Source organism: Elephas maximus, chromosome 2 (genome assembly GCF_024166365.1).
Source record: "Elephas maximus indicus isolate mEleMax1 chromosome 2, mEleMax1 primary haplotype, whole genome shotgun sequence".
Classification (NCBI taxonomy): Eukaryota; Metazoa; Chordata; class Mammalia; order Proboscidea; family Elephantidae; genus Elephas; species Elephas maximus.
Window position 1 is genome coordinate 36,367,174 of NC_064820.1, and position 16,365 is coordinate 36,383,538.

The following is a 16,365-nucleotide window of genomic DNA, read 5'->3' on the forward strand; positions in this document are numbered from 1 at the left end:
AATGAAGACCGAGATTCCTTTAGAAGAAAATTTGTTAGGGAAAAAATATGTCTTCTCTAGCCGGTAAAAGGAAACCCTGGTGGTGCAGTGGTTAAGTGCTACGGCTGCTGACCAAGAGGTCAGCAGTTCAAACCCCCCAGGCGCTCCTTGGAAACTCTATGGGGCAGTTCTACTCTGTCCTATAGGGTCACTATGAGTCGGAATCGACTCGATGGCAGTGGGTTTGGTTTTTTTTGGTTTTTAGCTGGTAAGAGGCAGGATGAGTTAATGAAGGGCAATCTCTTCGTCAGCATTATCCAAGGCTGCTGCAACCAGGTACGCAGGTTGTGCACTGCACAACTGTAGGGAATGCCATTCACCTTTGACATCATTATAGAATTGAATGTTTTACAAAAACTGAGGGACAACTAGCACTAACGTGCCTTCAGAAAGGAAAAGGTTTTGGATTCAGGCCCAGTTTTGTTGCTCTTCATCATTATCATGAATTAACATGGTATCATTGCGATATATAAAAGCATCCTAAACCCACTGCCGCCGAGTTGATTCCGACTCATAGCGCCCTATAGGACAGAGTAGAACTGCCCCATAGAGTTTTCAAGGAGCGCCTGGTGGACTTGAACTGCTGACGTTTTGGTTAGCAGCTGTAGCACTTAGCCACTTCACCACCGGAGTTTCCTAAAAACATCCTAAAATAAAAATAGTGTCCACCAAGAGTGGGGTGTTATAAATGGACAGTGGTGTCAAACAGATCTGAGCTTGAAACTGTCTCTACTGATTACCAGCAGTTTAGCCTTTGACAAGTTACTTCATTTCCCCAATCTTCCATATCTATAAAAGATAAATATCAACTCCTACGGATTATCGTGAAGACTGAATGAGAAAACAGCTGTAGAGCCCCTCGTATGATATCTGGCAAATAACAGGCACTCAAAACATCCACTTAATCATATTTTAAAAGCAATCATATTTTGTATTTATGTCAAATAGGAACTTGGGTATTTGTTGATTTCTATTCTTGCCTAAAATCATACGATGCTCTCATTTTCCCCACCACCCTTGCTAAATTACAAAGTAGGTTCTCTGCCTTATGCATCATTATGTCCTCCACAGCATCCAATAGCCGATGTAGTACAATAATTTGTTCAGTAAATAAAATGTTGATTGTTCTTGTTAGGTGCTGTCAAGGCTGTAATCTTTATGGGAGCAGATGACGAGGTCTTTCTCCTGGAGAGCCACCGGATGGGTTCAATCTGCCAACCTCTTAGTTAGCAGCCTAGCTTTTAACCTTTGTGCCACTAGGGCTTCCTGATATCTTGATTAGATATTACTAAAGGATTGTAAAAATTCTAATATGCCCTAAATGCAATTTCCCTGCTCCGTTCATGGATGGGAGAACTCTAACAGTAATTTTTTGGTTTTTTTTTTTTTAATGTAAACATGGAAAGTCAGCCATAAAATGATCTTAATCAGAGAATCTTATTTTTCTTTGAAGTCACAGACCCCTTTGAGAGTATATGAACCTTCTCTTCAGTGAAATATACAAGTAGCCATTCACATAAAAATGTGCATGGAATTTTAGAGACGTTAGGCAACTGTGGCCCCAAAAATGAGAACTCTGATCAGAAACATCATAGCCTCGTTTGTATATTTAATTTATAATCATCTTTGGAATTACAAGTTCCAGATGTTTTTGCTCTGCTGTTCCAATTAATTCTCTGTTTAATCCAAAACTACTTCTTTTAAGTTCAAAGTCGTTCAACTTGTTAGAATTATAGAATATTTTGATGCTTTTATTTTCAAGTAACAGAAAACCCAACTCAAACTAAACAATTAAAGTATTTATTGGTCACATTACTTAAGACCCAAATAAAAGTGGGCATTGGATGTAGTTCAATTGAGCTCTAGCTATTTCTCTGTGATTTTCTGTGCTATTGAGTGGGTACTCTTTGTCCTCAAGCTACCATCTCTAAGGTCACAAAATATCTGCTGCATTTGCAGGCTTCACATTCACACCATCACATTCCAGAAGAAACAGTATCCATGACACAGAATTTCCAGCAACATCATGTTCCTGATCAGGCAACCCCTAAACTAATCCCTTGGACAAAGAAATGCCAGCTGCTGATTGACCGAGGTCTGGGTACCTTGCAAGCATCCCTATAGCAAGAATCTAATCAAATTCCACCCTTGTAGATGGATTGGAATCAGTCCCACCCAAAGTCATGATCATTATCGTGTTTATCTTTAGAATAATGCATACAATACTTATAAATGTTGATAACATTCGTTTAGAGTGAGGAACCCGAGGTATTCTAACCTTACATCCACTTCCTTGCTTTGATAGTTTTGTATAAAAATAAGATCATGCTTGTCTTTACGTACTTGTATCAAGGATCAGAAATAGGCCCGTAACTTATTTTCAATTTGTGTTCCTGTCATTACAGGCACTTTTGTTGTCCAAGTCACCGCAACTGATGCTGACGACCCAACATACGGGAACAGCGCTAAAGTCGTCTATAGCATCCTACAAGGACAGCCCTATTTTTCAGTTGAATCAGAAACAGGTTGGAATTCTTTTCTTGACCTTTTTACAATCTGCAATTTGGATTGATTTGCTCAGCTGAGCTAGCATACTTTTCATAAAAACAATCAGCATAATTGAATTTCCTTAGATCCATTAGCTCAACACCAGTGATATATTTGTAAACATGACATACAGAGCGTTTTAATCAAGAAATCTGACGATGAATAGTTCACCCACCATATTTACAAGGTGTGGATTCAGAAAACATACACGTTGCTTTATTTTTTCCTTCCAGGTTTGGGTGAAGTTAAAATATCAATCCCTTTTGACAACCATTAGGCTGTTTACAGATATTCCAATTCTTCTTTTTCTAGTTACTTGGGATGCAACTCCACATCCAACCCTGAAGATAGATGTAACCATGTCATTTATTTGGGCCAGTAAAATGAGAGCGACAGTGGCAGGAGTCACTTCCACGTAGAATTTTTAGAGTAGGTGCACAATCTACCACACTCCCTTCCCCTTGCCACAGTGGTCATGGAAACCTATGTAGAGATGGGGTCTCCAGCCTGAATGCTTGAGTGTTATGATGAGTGGAGTTTCCTGCTGGCCAACTCTGAGCATGAGCAAGAGATAAACTTCAGCCGTATTAAGCCAGTGAGATTTTGCATTACTTGTTATCGCATCATTGTCTAGCCTATCCTAACTGATATAGCCCTAATCCAACCAAGCAAATTGCCTTAATGGAATTCTGTTTTAACATCTCATTTTTCTGATGTTGTTATTGTTAGGTGCTTTCATGTCAGTTCCAACTCACAGTGACCCTATGTACAACAGAATGAAACACTGCCTGGTCCTGCACAATCCTCACAATTGTTGTTATGCTTGAGCCCATTGTTGCAGCCACTGTGTCAATCCATCTTGGTGAGGGTCTTCCTCTTTTTTGCTGGCCCTCTACTAGGCATGATGTCCTTCTCCAGGGACTGATCCCTCCTGACAACGTGTCCAAAGTATGTGAGACATAGTCTCGCCATTCTTCCTTCTAAGGAGCATTCTGGTTGTATTTCTTCCAAGACAGATTTGTTCGTTCTTTTGGCAGTCCATGGTATATTCAATATTCTTCTCCAACACCGCAATTCAAAGGTGCCAATTCTTCTTCCATTTTCCTTATTCATTGTCCAGCTTTCACATGCATATGAGGCAATTGAAAACACCATGGCTTGGGGCAGGACACCTTAGTCTTCTGGGTGACATCTTTGCTTTTTAACACTTGAAAGAGGTCTGTTGCAGCAATGCCTAATGCAATGCATCTTTTGATTTCTTTACTGCTGCTTCCATGGGTGTTGATTGTGGATCCAAGTAAAATGAAATCCTTGACAACTTCAATAGTTTCTCCATTTACCATAATGTTGCTTATCAGTCCAATTGTGAGGATTTTTATTTTCTTTATGTTGAAGTATAATCCATACTGAAGGCTGTAGTCTTTGATCTTCATTAGTAAGTGCTTCAAGTCCTCTTCACTTTCAGCAAGCAAGGTTGTGTCATCTGTATAACACAGGCTGTTAATGAGCCTTCCTCCAATCCTGATGCCCCGTTCTTCTTCATATAGTCCAGCTTCTTGAATTATTTGCTCAGCATACAGATTGAATAGGCATGGTGAAAGGATACAACCATGAAACACATGCAGTATCCCCAAGTTCTGTTCAAACGACTGCCTCTTGATCTATGTACAGGTTCCCCATGAGCATAATTAAGTGTTCTGGAATTTCCACTCTTCATAATGTTATCCAGAATTTATGATCCACACAGTTGAATGCTTTTGCATAGCCAATAAAACACAAGTAAACATCTTTCTGGTACTCTCTGCTTTCAGCCAGGGTCCACCCGACATCAGCCATGATATCCCTGGTTCCATGTTCTCTTCTGAATCCAGCTGCAGATGCTCTTGAATGATCTTCAGCAAAATTTTACTTGCCTGTGACTTTAATGATATTGTTCAATAATTTTTGCATTTGGTTGGATCACTTTTTGGGGAAATAGGGATAAATATGGATCTCTTCCACTCAGTTGGCTAGGTAGCTGCCTTCCAGTGCTGCACCCGTTTGTTGAAATGTCTCAATTGGTATTCCATCAATTAATTCCTGGAGCCTTGTTTTTTTGCAGATGTATTCAGTGCAGCTTTGACTTCTTCCTTCATTACCATTAGTTCCTGATCATATGCTACCTCCTAAAATGGTTGAACATCAACCAATTCTTTTTGGTACAGTGACTCTGTGTACTCCTTCCATCTTCTTTGGATGCTTCCTATGTCATTTAATATTTTCCCCATAGAATCCTTCAATATCACAACTCAAGGCTTGAATTTTTTCTTCAGTTCTTTCAGCTTGAGAAATGCTGAGCATGTTTTTCTTCCGTTTTGGTTTTCTACCTCCAGGTCTTTGCACATGTCTTGATAATACTTTACTTTGTCTTTTCAAGTCACCCTTTGAAATCTTCCTTTCAGCTCTTTTACTTCATGATTTCCTCCTTTCACGTTAGCTACTCGACATTCTATACTTTCTCCAAAAAGTAGCATACTATCTGACTTAGTTGTCTCATGTTGTTCATACCACAAGTGGGTGGCTTTAAAAAAGAGAAACTCATTTTCTCATGATTCAGGAGGCTACAAGTTCAAATTCAGGACTCTTACTTTAGGGTAATAGAGCCCTGGTGGCGCAGTGGTTAAGTGTTTGGCTACTAACCAAAAGGTCCGTGATTTGAACTCACCACCTACTCCGTAGGGGCAAGATGTGGCAGTCTGCTTTCCTAAAGATTTGCAGCCTTGGAAACCCTACAGGGCAGTTCTACCCTGTCCTATAAGGTCACTATGAGTTGGAATCAACTCCTCAGCAGTAGGTTTGAGTTTGGGTCTTTAGGGTAAGTCTCTCTCTGTGTTGGCTCTGAGGGCAGACCCTTGTCTCTTTCAGCATTCCTTGATTCCTTGTCAGTCCTCACATGGCATCTATATTCCCCCGTTTCACTCACCTCTGTGTCTAATCTGCTCTTTTTATAACTCAGAAGTGATTAGGGTTTAGGACACACCCTACACCGATATAACCTCATTACATAAAGAAAACTGTATTTCCAAATAGGATTACATTCACAAGTGTATGGGTTAGGAATTCAACACATATTTTGGAGGGATACAATTCAGTCTATAACACTATCTTATGATGATTTGTTTTTAATAAATACTATTTGTATTGTATAGTAAATTCTACACATATTTTTGCTAACATAATAGGATTTGAGCTTCTTTTATACATTTTTTATTTCAAGAATCCATTATTGTTAGTAGAAATCGAAACTTTTCTAGGTTATTGCATCTAATTGGAAATCAGTGTGTTAAAAAGGAGCAATGAACTTGGAAAGAATTCCAAGGAGAAAGAAAATGTTGAATTGAAAAACAATGAGGGTGAAAAATTAGAATTATTCAACTTAAAGGACAAAAGCCTAAGGTGATAGGCTATATTTAAATAGAAAAGTGCTATTATTTGGAGAATGAAAAGCAGCTGCAGTTTCAGGGAAACCAGGGCTATAGAAATAGAACTGACCTGTTGTTTGAGGTATTCTCGTTAAAAATAAAAAAAGGTATTTTCACCTTCATTAGTTGTTAAGCACTGGAAAGTGCTACAAGAGAAGGTTATAAAGCCTTCTTGGCTAATTTTTGAAGGAATGTTGTTAATTTAAGCATAAACCCTTCATCGAGAATAAGCAGATTTTTAGAAGTTCTTTCAACTAATTATTTTATAACTACCTAACAACAGATATAAATTTAACCCAACTTTAAAATGCTGGTCACTGCTGGGAGCAGTTGAGCTAATGTTCACATCAGCTTCAGGAAGAGCTAAATTCTCTAGGGTCATACAAGATGATAATTATGAGAGAACTGATGCTGTGTTTTCTTAAGACTGTAGCTTTGTAGTTTGGAAAATTCCCAGAACATTTGTTACGGTAGGTATATTTGAGGAGCAATTAGCCAGTTCAGTAAAGTGAAACTCAAGAATCAGTTCAAGTATATGGGCTTTATTAATAATATTTGTGGTACTTGTAGTCTATACTTACAGGATTTGACTTAGACTTATTTTCATTCTCCTATTATAGCTTGTTTGGGTTTCGTTGTTGTGGTTTGGTTTTTGTTTTTTTCTTTTTTAATGTATCCAGCTGTCTGCATGATTGTAATTTCCTTCAGTGTAAGGGCTCTCTGTAACCATTTTTATGTCACCCATGACATCTGCAGGGTGCTTGGCATATTGTAGATAGAAATCTGTTTGTTTGCATACATAAATGATTCCAGAAGGTAATTTTAATACATCCCTTTCCACTTCTAAATTTCCCACCCAAAGGTATCATCAAGACCGCTTTGCTCAACATGGATCGAGAAAACAGGGAACAGTATCACGTGGTGATTCAAGCCAAGGATATGGGTGGCCAGATGGGAGGATTATCTGGGACCACGACAGTGAACATCACGCTGACTGACGTCAACGACAACCCTCCCCGATTTCCCCAGAGTAGGAGCATTTGTAAAACCCTAACTTTAAGAATATTTATTTTTCACTGTTGTTATTGTCAAAATTAGTGGACTTAGTAAGTATTGCGATTCCCTGGGTGGCGCAAACAGTTAAGCTTTCAACTATTAACCAAAAGCTTGGTGGTTCGAACCTATCCAGAGGCACCTCAGAAGTAAGCCCTAGTGACCTGCTTCCAAAAGGTCACAGCCTGGAAAACCCCACGGAGCACAGTTCTACTCTGCACACGTGGCGTCGCCAGGAGGTGGAATCAACAGAACAACAACGGCTTCCGTTTTTTGGTTTAGTAAGAACTAGCACGTTTGGGGGAGCCCTGGTGGTGCAGTGGTTAAGAGCTCAGCTGCTAACCACAACGTTGGCAGTTCGAATCCACCAGTGGCTCTCTGGAAACCATACGGGGCAGTTCTACGCTGGCCTACAGAGTCGCTATGAGTCAGAGCCAACTCAGCGGCAACGGGTTAGCACATTTCTGAAGAATGAGCTGGCAACCATGCTCGCCGTTAGTAAACACGGACTTTGATGTTTCTGTATTGGTAATTAGCTGAGCAATTTCTGATACGACTGTTGTGCTAAAGGCAGCATCATTTTATTCTTCCGTATTAAAAAGACTACCACGGACATAAATTTGCTTGTGCAGAACATATGTATAACAAGCATGCCACTATTTGTTAGGAAAAATTTGACTTTATGTTTTGTGAATTTAATCAGGCTTGTAATCTCTTTTAAATCCTCACAAAGCTTTGTAAGGAACGGATTTATCATTTTACTGTTTCTAAAAATACAGCTGTGGAAATCACTATGTACTTAGTCCATTTGTAATCATAAGGAGTTTTCTATATTAAGTTAATTAAGATACTGAAAAAAAAAAAAAAGATACTGAAAGCCATCTCTAAATCATTAACTCTCATGATTAGATAGGAAGGGGAAAAAAAAGAATAACGTTCACGAATGCCCACTTTGTACCAAGCACCCTTTTAAGTAGAGCAGCCCAAGTGGGAAGTGATTTTAATGCAATTTTTCTTGGAAAACAAAACCCCTTTCTGACCATCATCTCCTGAAAAAGTTACCCGAGTCCTCTCTTCCGGGATCTACAACCTGTTCACTCAGTCGTAGCAGTTTTTAAGGATGATCAGCTAACGTGGGCTTCTTTTAGAATGGAGATAGACATGGATCAATGGGAAATATGTATTTCATCAGACTTGGCTAAAGATAAAAGACAAAATAACTAACTTCCGATTTGATAGGTAGAAGAAAAATGTTATCAGCCCCAAAGTTTCCCCCACAGAGGCCTGAAATGAAAATAACAGGATAACCAACACTGCCCAAAAAACTCTTTCTCAATATGGAGATGCCCCGTGCAAGGATAACATAAGGATTCACCAGCATCTTGGTACCACTGAGGCTCTTAACTCACTCCGCTCTCTCCTTAGATAGCATGTGAGTCGTTACTGGACAATGTGCCAAGGCAAGGGAAGAGAGAATGTCAAAAGGGGTACTGGTTGCTATGAAGACAATTCTGACACATGGTCACTCCATGTGTGTCAGAGTAGAACTGTGCTCCATAGGGTTTTTAATGGCTGATTTTTTTGAAGATTGCCAGGCCTTTCTTCCAAGGTGCCTCTGGGTGGACTTAAACCCTATAAGAAGGCTCTAAAATGACATTTGAATACCCTAGAGAAAAACTTGGCCTTTCTTACCATTTCACCAAGGATAAGCCCAATACTTAGTGGATTAATTTATCGGATCATTATATTTTAGTGGTGTCATAGTCTAATTTTTTCCTGAAACCATTCGCATGAATGATTGGCAAGACCTAATGGATGAGAGGAGAATAAGTTTTGTTTTTACTATTTTATTTTTTGGTTCTAAATACATGCTGTCCTGGCAGATCTAAATGGAAACTCACGTGTAGTCTGTTTGAACTAATTTTGCATCACGAGGATATAAGAAAAATGTATGGCTCTCAAATATAGGTTTTTGAGTTAGTAATACAAATCTGAGAATGGAAGAAACCCTATGTATAGAAAAAATACTGTAATAAAACTTAAAAGAATTAGCCAAAAGAAAAAAAAAATTAAGAGCTTTATGACTCAATGTATTCACCTTTAACCCTAACTCTGCAACTAGGCCGAGCTCCATGGATAGGTGAAAGAAGGCCTACTTGGACATATCCTCCAAATTGCAGTCATTTATTTCCACCTTATTATTAGCAATGGCAGAAAGTACTCCTTTAACTACAGCCACAGTTCAGGTTAAGTTCTTTTATATTCTTTCTGTTAGCTTACTTTAACCAGAGGCATTGAAACCTTCTGTGCCCTGCTCTTGCAGTTCAGTCGTTCTCCCAGTCACACCATAAACTTGGAAGCCTGTTTACAGGACAAGAAAAATGTTCACTGTTTGCAAGGAGACAGGTCACAGAATAGAAGAAATATCCCTAGCCATCATGAAAGTAAAGACACAAGGAGAATAAAACAAGAATAGGACACCATTAATTATTTTGAGAAAAGCACAAATCTGCCTGCATCCATGGTAATGTCTGAAGGAACGGCAAGAAAAAAAATTTTTTTTTTTTTTCTTTGTGATAGAGTATGCTTAGGCTGTGTTTGACTTATATCTGTCTGGTGATTAATAGGTACCTACCAGTTTAAAACCCCTGAATCTTCTCCACCGGGTACACCAATTGGCAGGATCAAAGCCAGTGACGCTGATGTCGGGGAGAACGCTGAAATCGAATACAGCATCACAGAGGGAGAGGGACTGGACATGTTTGACGTCATCACTGACCAGGACACCCAGGAAGGGATCATAACTGTCAAAAAGGTAATGCCTTTTTTTAAATACCATGCAAATAAATGCATTTCATTTTCTGGTTTCCAAGTTACTGAGTGCAATTACATCTCACATAAACATTCCTTTTGATTTTTATTTTTTCTAATTATTAAGGAAAACACTGATTAGAATCACACTGAGATCTCTTTGGTTGGCTTTTAGAGGTGCAAAATAATTTTAAGCATTCATTGTTTCCACACTTTCAATTTTTTTTTATTAAGAGCCTCCTAAGTAAGTAATGAAAACCCTGGTGGTGTAGTGGTTAAGAGCTAAGGCTTCTAACCAAAAGGTCAGCTGTTCAAATCTACCAGGTGCTCCTTGGAAACCCTATGGGGCAGTTCTGCTCTGTCCTGTAGGGTGGCTATGAGTCGGAATCGACTCAACAGCAATGGTTTTTTTGTTGTTGTTGTTTTGTTTTTTTTAATATTGGAGCCCTGGTGGCATAGTGGTTAATAGCTGCTAACCAAAAAGTTGGCAGTTTAAATCCACCAGCCACTCCTTGAAAGCCCTATGGGGGAGTTCTACTCTGTCCTGTAGAGTTGCTATGGGTTGGAATTGGCTCGCCAGCAATGGGTTTTTGTTTTATTTTGTTTATTTGTTTGGGAAGTAAGTAATATAACCAAATTATATACATAAAATATATCAAATAAATCATGTAAATGAACAAAAAACAAACAGTGCCAGACACAAGTGCTGGGTTTGCAGTGGCACGTACAACATGATGGCCTCTGCCCTCATGAAATTCCTAGTCTAGTGGGGGGATAGAGAAAAAGGAAGGAGATGAGCAAAAAATAAATGTGTAACTACAAATTATGATACATGCATTGGAAAACTGTAACAGAAGCCACAGTGATCAAGCTGACCTGAAATAAAGACTATATAAAGATGACATTTATCAGTACTCACAAAAATAAATTCATAACACGAACTCATAACCACCTCTTTACCTACTTTTTATAACACAACAATGATAAATTTCTTACGTTCCAAATTCCTAGTTTTCCCTTCCGTACTTACTCATTATTTATCCCCCAAATTGTCTAGCACCACAAAGCAGTGTATAAAAGTGTGACAAAAAAATGAAACCCAATAAATATTGTGCTTTGGGGCTAAAATAATATTTATTTTGGCTAAATGTTTTGATGACTTCACTTTTTTTCATGTAGGGAGTAATACTTTCTCCTTTAGCACACTCACATGTTTGCTGGTAAACACGAACATATCTGGATATAAATAACATTTTTTTCTTAAGCTTTGGATTACATGTCTTAATATCTGGAAACACAATAAAATATGTTTAAACAACTCTCAGACTGATGTTTTATACTATAACATAATTAGGAAGTCCATTAGCGTACATTAACCTTTTTAATTTTCTTGGTGCCTTATCAGATTCGAACTGCAGTTTTGCCTAGCGGACTAGATCACATTCACTAACATCTTGATTAATTGGGTTTCTAGTGAGCCTTGTCGTATCATCATCGAAAACTAAAAGTCAGTAATAAGCATTTGGTTTCACTGTGTCTCCAGAAGCAGAGACACTTTTCCTAAAGACCTTTGACAACAACGATCATTTTTGTCTTTGGCAAATAATTAGCCCAATGCCCTTATCAGGGTATCATTTGGGATATTTTATTATCTCATGCAAAAAAAAAAAAAATTAGTCTGTTAAAAAAAAACACGGAATTCTGATGCAGACCTGTGATTCTCAATTCTGGCTGCACACAGACTCTCTGGGGAGGTGTTTAAAAATATGGGTACCCCATTGTTTAGGAATTGATAAGTGTGTTCATGGTGATGGAAAATTTGGCAACAGATACATGTGATGGTTATGCATCATAATTAATGTAATCAACGGCACTGAACCATACTTGTAAAAAAATGTTGAATAGGCAAATATTGAGCCACATATATTTTTACCACGATTAAAAAAAAAATACAGACTCCCATACCCACTCCATGTATTCTGGTTTAATGCTCCAGGGTGGGGACCAGACATTGGCAAGTTTTAAACCCTCCACAGGTGGTTCTAATTAAAGCCAGCTGTGAGAACATCTGACACAGACTAACCTGCTGCATATTTGTCGCCTCGCCTCTGGCTTGGCCCCCTCAGGGATTTAAAACACAAAACAAAACAAGGGCCTGTAACAGACTCCTGCTTCCAGATTCCCTTTCCTGCCCAGTCTGATGCCCGGCACCTCAGCACCCACGCCTGAGCCAACAGCAGGCGGGGATTCAGCCCACACTTTCATCAGGGGTGTGTGGCATCCGAACTCCTTTGCAGACTTTATAATTGCTTTCCACCCTAACGTCTATGGGTAGGGGAAAAAAAATAATTACATTTTTTCTTTCCCCAATACCACATTATTGTGTCATGAGCAATATGAGCACATTCATTTATCAGTGATTTGCACGAAAAATGGTTCCTGTCTTGGCTTTCTGTGTCTTAAAAAAAAAAAAAAAAAAGCTTGAAATATGTCCCTTTTTCTCTCGAAGCTTTTGGACTTTGAAAAGAAGAAAGCGTACACCCTCAAAGTGGAAGCCTCCAACCCTCACGTTGAACCCCGTTTTCTCTACCTGGGCCCATTCAAAGATTCGGCCACGGTTAGAATTACAGTGGAAGATGTAGATGAGCCTCCTGTCTTCAGCAAACTGGCCTACATCCTACAGATAAGAGAAGATGCTCAGATAAACACGACAATAGGCTCCGTCACAGCCCAAGATCCAGATGCTGCCAGGAATCCCGTCAAGTAAGCACACTTCTATAACGCACGTCTGTTATAAGTTTCAGTTCTTTTAAATATCTGCCTGCAGGCTGGAATGGATGAGTCCCTTTTTTTCAACTAGATAGTGGTGTTTTCCAGAAAAACTACTCTAAACAACACTTTTACTCTCCTTGCTCACTACATAAATATTTTTTTAGCAGTAGCATAAACCTGAAGAACACAATTTCTTAAAAAAAATACAAACGAGCTATAAAAAGCTTACTGCTTATGTAGAAGTTGTATAAGGTAAAGCAGTTGAATGGCGTGGGATTTCTTCCAAGGTCTTAGATTTGCCAAAGTGCAACATGGGCTTGAGAGTCTGTTTTTCAAATGTGGACGAGCCTATTGTGTCACACTTAGGGCAGAATTATGCTCCATTTGGATGCTTTTTTTTTTTTTTTTTTTTTTGGCCAACTTGAATAAAAACAAGAATTCTGTTTCATGATATATGCCTGTGAAATCCCGGGTAAATTAATAGAGCTGAATCACAATTTATACTATGTAAGCAAGCTCTATTTTCCCCGTACTTTGCTTGTACCTTCCTTGTAAATCACGTTCCAATAAAGGCTCATTACTCTTCGGGGCCACCGATGCTTTAGAATTCTAGGATCTTATTGTGAAAGCGTTGGAGTCAACCAACCTTCAGCCTTCAGCCTGCAGCCTGCAGCCAGCAGCTTAGCTGGCTAAATGAGAAAATTGCTAAACCAAGATATTGTTGTGTAAATTATTCCCCATAGATAACATAAGCAGCTTTAAAAGCTGGAGGACCTCTTCTCAGGCAGTCCACACATACAGTCTGGGCCCCTCCTACGTGCCAGGCATGTTCTAGATACTAAGGATACAACAGAGAACAGCACAAAAGTTCTGAACTTCTGAAGCTTATGTTCTAATGAGGGCACGTTGATAATAAATGATTATAATATTATAAGTATGCAGTATTCCAGTGAAAATAAATTCTAAGCCAAAAAATAAAACAGCAGATGGGAACAGAGAGTCTTTGGGGTACTATTTTAGACAGCATTTGTCAGGCTTAGCCTCACTGGTGGTGAATCACTTGAGTAGAGATTTGAATGAAATGCAGGTGGGAGTCATGCTGATATCTGGGAGTAAGAACATTCCAAAAAGAAGGAAAAGCAAGAGTAAGGTCTGAGGCCAGAGCATGCTTAGCATGTTCAAGGAGTAGCAAGGAGGCTACTTGGCTGGAAGGAATTGAGCAAAGGGGGAGCCATAAGAGGCAACAGGAAGGTTTGGTGGAGTGGTGAGCGTGGCAGCTCACATAGGGGTGTGTCAGCCATGATAAAAACTGGATTCTACTCTGATTAGGGGGCCATAGTGGTGCAGTGGTCAAGAGCTCGGCTGCTAACCAAAAGGTCAGCAGTCGGAATCCACCAACCACTCCTTGGAAACCCTATGGGCAGATCTACTTTGCCCTGTAGAGTTGCTGTGAGTCAGAATTGACATGACAGCAATGGGTGTTTATTCTGATTGAAATGGGAGTCATTAGTGAGACTCGAATAAAAGAGTTAATAATCCAAAACTATATTTTAAAAGGATCCCATTGGCTGCTACATGGAGAATATTAGATATTTGCAGATAAAAGAATTTGAGCCTATCAGTCTTTTTCTAACTTTTTAGCCATTGAATCCTTTGTTCAAAGAAAACCTTATGACAAGCCCCACATATAAAACACACAAAAAAAGCACGACTTACTCTCAGAGAATAATTTTAAATCATTGGGAAAATAGTCTGTTATTTTATCATTGTACTGGAATATCCACCAACACCTTGAATTGGACTACAGTCAACCCACAATAGCCATAAGTGAACTCCATGGACCAAATGTTCCTCTGTCTACATTTAATATTGTTAATAAGAAAAATGAATGATGGCTTTCACTTGCCTAGAACAATTAATTTTTAGTATTTTCACATTTATTATGTCACTTGGAGTTTGTTCTAATTGCATAAGAAATAATCTCAGCCAGCCAATGTCAAGTCCAATTTATAAGCATGAATGCTGAGAGTTTACAGATATGAGTATTTGGTTACTTCTTTGTTCAGTCAACATGTTTTTCAATGAAAGAGATAATGTCTTCTGGGAATTTAGGCCATATTTCTATGTCTATATTACTTTTTTAATACAGATACTATTTAATGCAGATACCATTGCATTATTTTATTTTTTATGAAAGAACAAAGCTAGCTTGTCAAACTAAGTTGACCGTCAGCTAATTTTGAAGTTTTTTTCCTGCAGGCTTTCCCCTGGTACATATAGATTGGGTACACATAGAGTACTGGGATGAGAATTCCACGCAGTGGTACCAGCCACACCATGGGTGGTACCAGCCACTCCATGGGTGTTATGTCCATTTAACCTGATCAAGTCGTACACATGAGACACATACATGGTGTTGGCAAAAGTGAAAGCCATTTTAGTTACTCACAGAAAACAGTGTACAACAGGGAAAGTTCCATCGCGAGGTCCTCCCTGGCTCAAAGGCTGTCCATGTCGGATGGAAAACTTCGACAGGTGTCCCCTCTCTTTGAGCATGGACAAAGGACCCGAAGGATCTTCCCCACATGGTTTTATATTCCGTAGGTAGTATACTCCACCGCACAGAATGCACTGCAAATTTTCCCGTCTGATCTCCCAAAAAGGGGGGTAGTCAGACATGGGGGTGCCAGCGCAGAACTGTATCTCTTTAGCCCTACTGCTTATTTTGACAAACCATGAGGTTTCAGAGGGGGAAGTGCAGTGGTTTGTCCCGAAGCCCAAAGATGCTAGCAGGAGGGAAGGAAGAGGGAGTAATTATAGCCGTTTGGGCCATCCGAAGGACTGCCTCCTCTCAGCTACATTAGAAGACAAATCACTGAATCACAGAGTGCAGTTCAGCCTTGTGGGGGGTGAGGAGAGAGAGGTACCCAGCAGAATGGTCTGCTATAATCCACTGGGACTGATTACTCTGTTCCTTATCAGTGATGTCTACAATTAATCTGACTGGACGGTACGTATCTTTACTGTAAATTGGAATTACTTTGGAAAGAATAAAAAATAGCAACAAGCAAATAAGGCTTCATGTGACAGCATCTTGCCTAAACAAATGTAGGCCGTTTATGTTTTCTACTAATTTTTAAATCTCCCAATAAAGGGAAAATACACAATTTTGATATGTCCTGAAGAGTTACTTTCTCTTTAAAATCAAAAGCCACCTTCAACTAAAAATTCCTTACCTCTTGCTCCTATTTTAAGACTTGATGGGAAAATATAAATACTTGTAAAACTCAAAACAATAGCAGGAGGAAAAGAGCCAAAGAAAAAGAAAAAAAATTGCTGTTGTATATAATTGTAACAGTTTATAAAAGCAATAAGCAGCATGTCTTAAGCTTGACATTTTTCATGAAAAAAAATGCATGCAGATAATTATAAATTTCTTACAACGTCTATGAAGATTGAGATTTCCTTTTTGGTAATTACGTGCTATAAATATTCATAATTTTCAAATTAAAAATGAAGAAAGATGATCAAGTTCCATGTTGTCGCCTGCCTAAATTCTTAATAAATGTTGATTCATGACATAAATGAAATAAACAACAAATTTTTCATGTTTCGACTTTTGTGATAATAAATATCTCAGGTTGATATAAATTGAAAATGAATTCCAACCCAACTTGATATA

The 16,365-nt window shown here is 38.8% G+C and overlaps 1 protein-coding gene across 4 annotated transcripts in view; it reads left to right on the forward strand.

The window, feature by feature from the left end:
* Window positions 1-16,365, forward strand: part of CDH6 (cadherin 6) — a 152,320-nt gene that overhangs the window by 118,946 nt on the left and 17,009 nt on the right. For all 4 annotated transcript variants that reach the window (XM_049861640.1, XM_049861659.1, XM_049861650.1 and 1 more), the window contains 4 exons: window positions 2,445-2,564; window positions 6,910-7,077; window positions 9,728-9,915; window positions 12,421-12,674. In XM_049861640.1, the coding sequence (XP_049717597.1) occupies window positions 2,445-2,564; window positions 6,910-7,077; window positions 9,728-9,915; window positions 12,421-12,674 (730 nt within the window). The remainder of the gene's footprint in view (window positions 1-2,444; window positions 2,565-6,909; window positions 7,078-9,727; window positions 9,916-12,420; window positions 12,675-16,365) is intronic.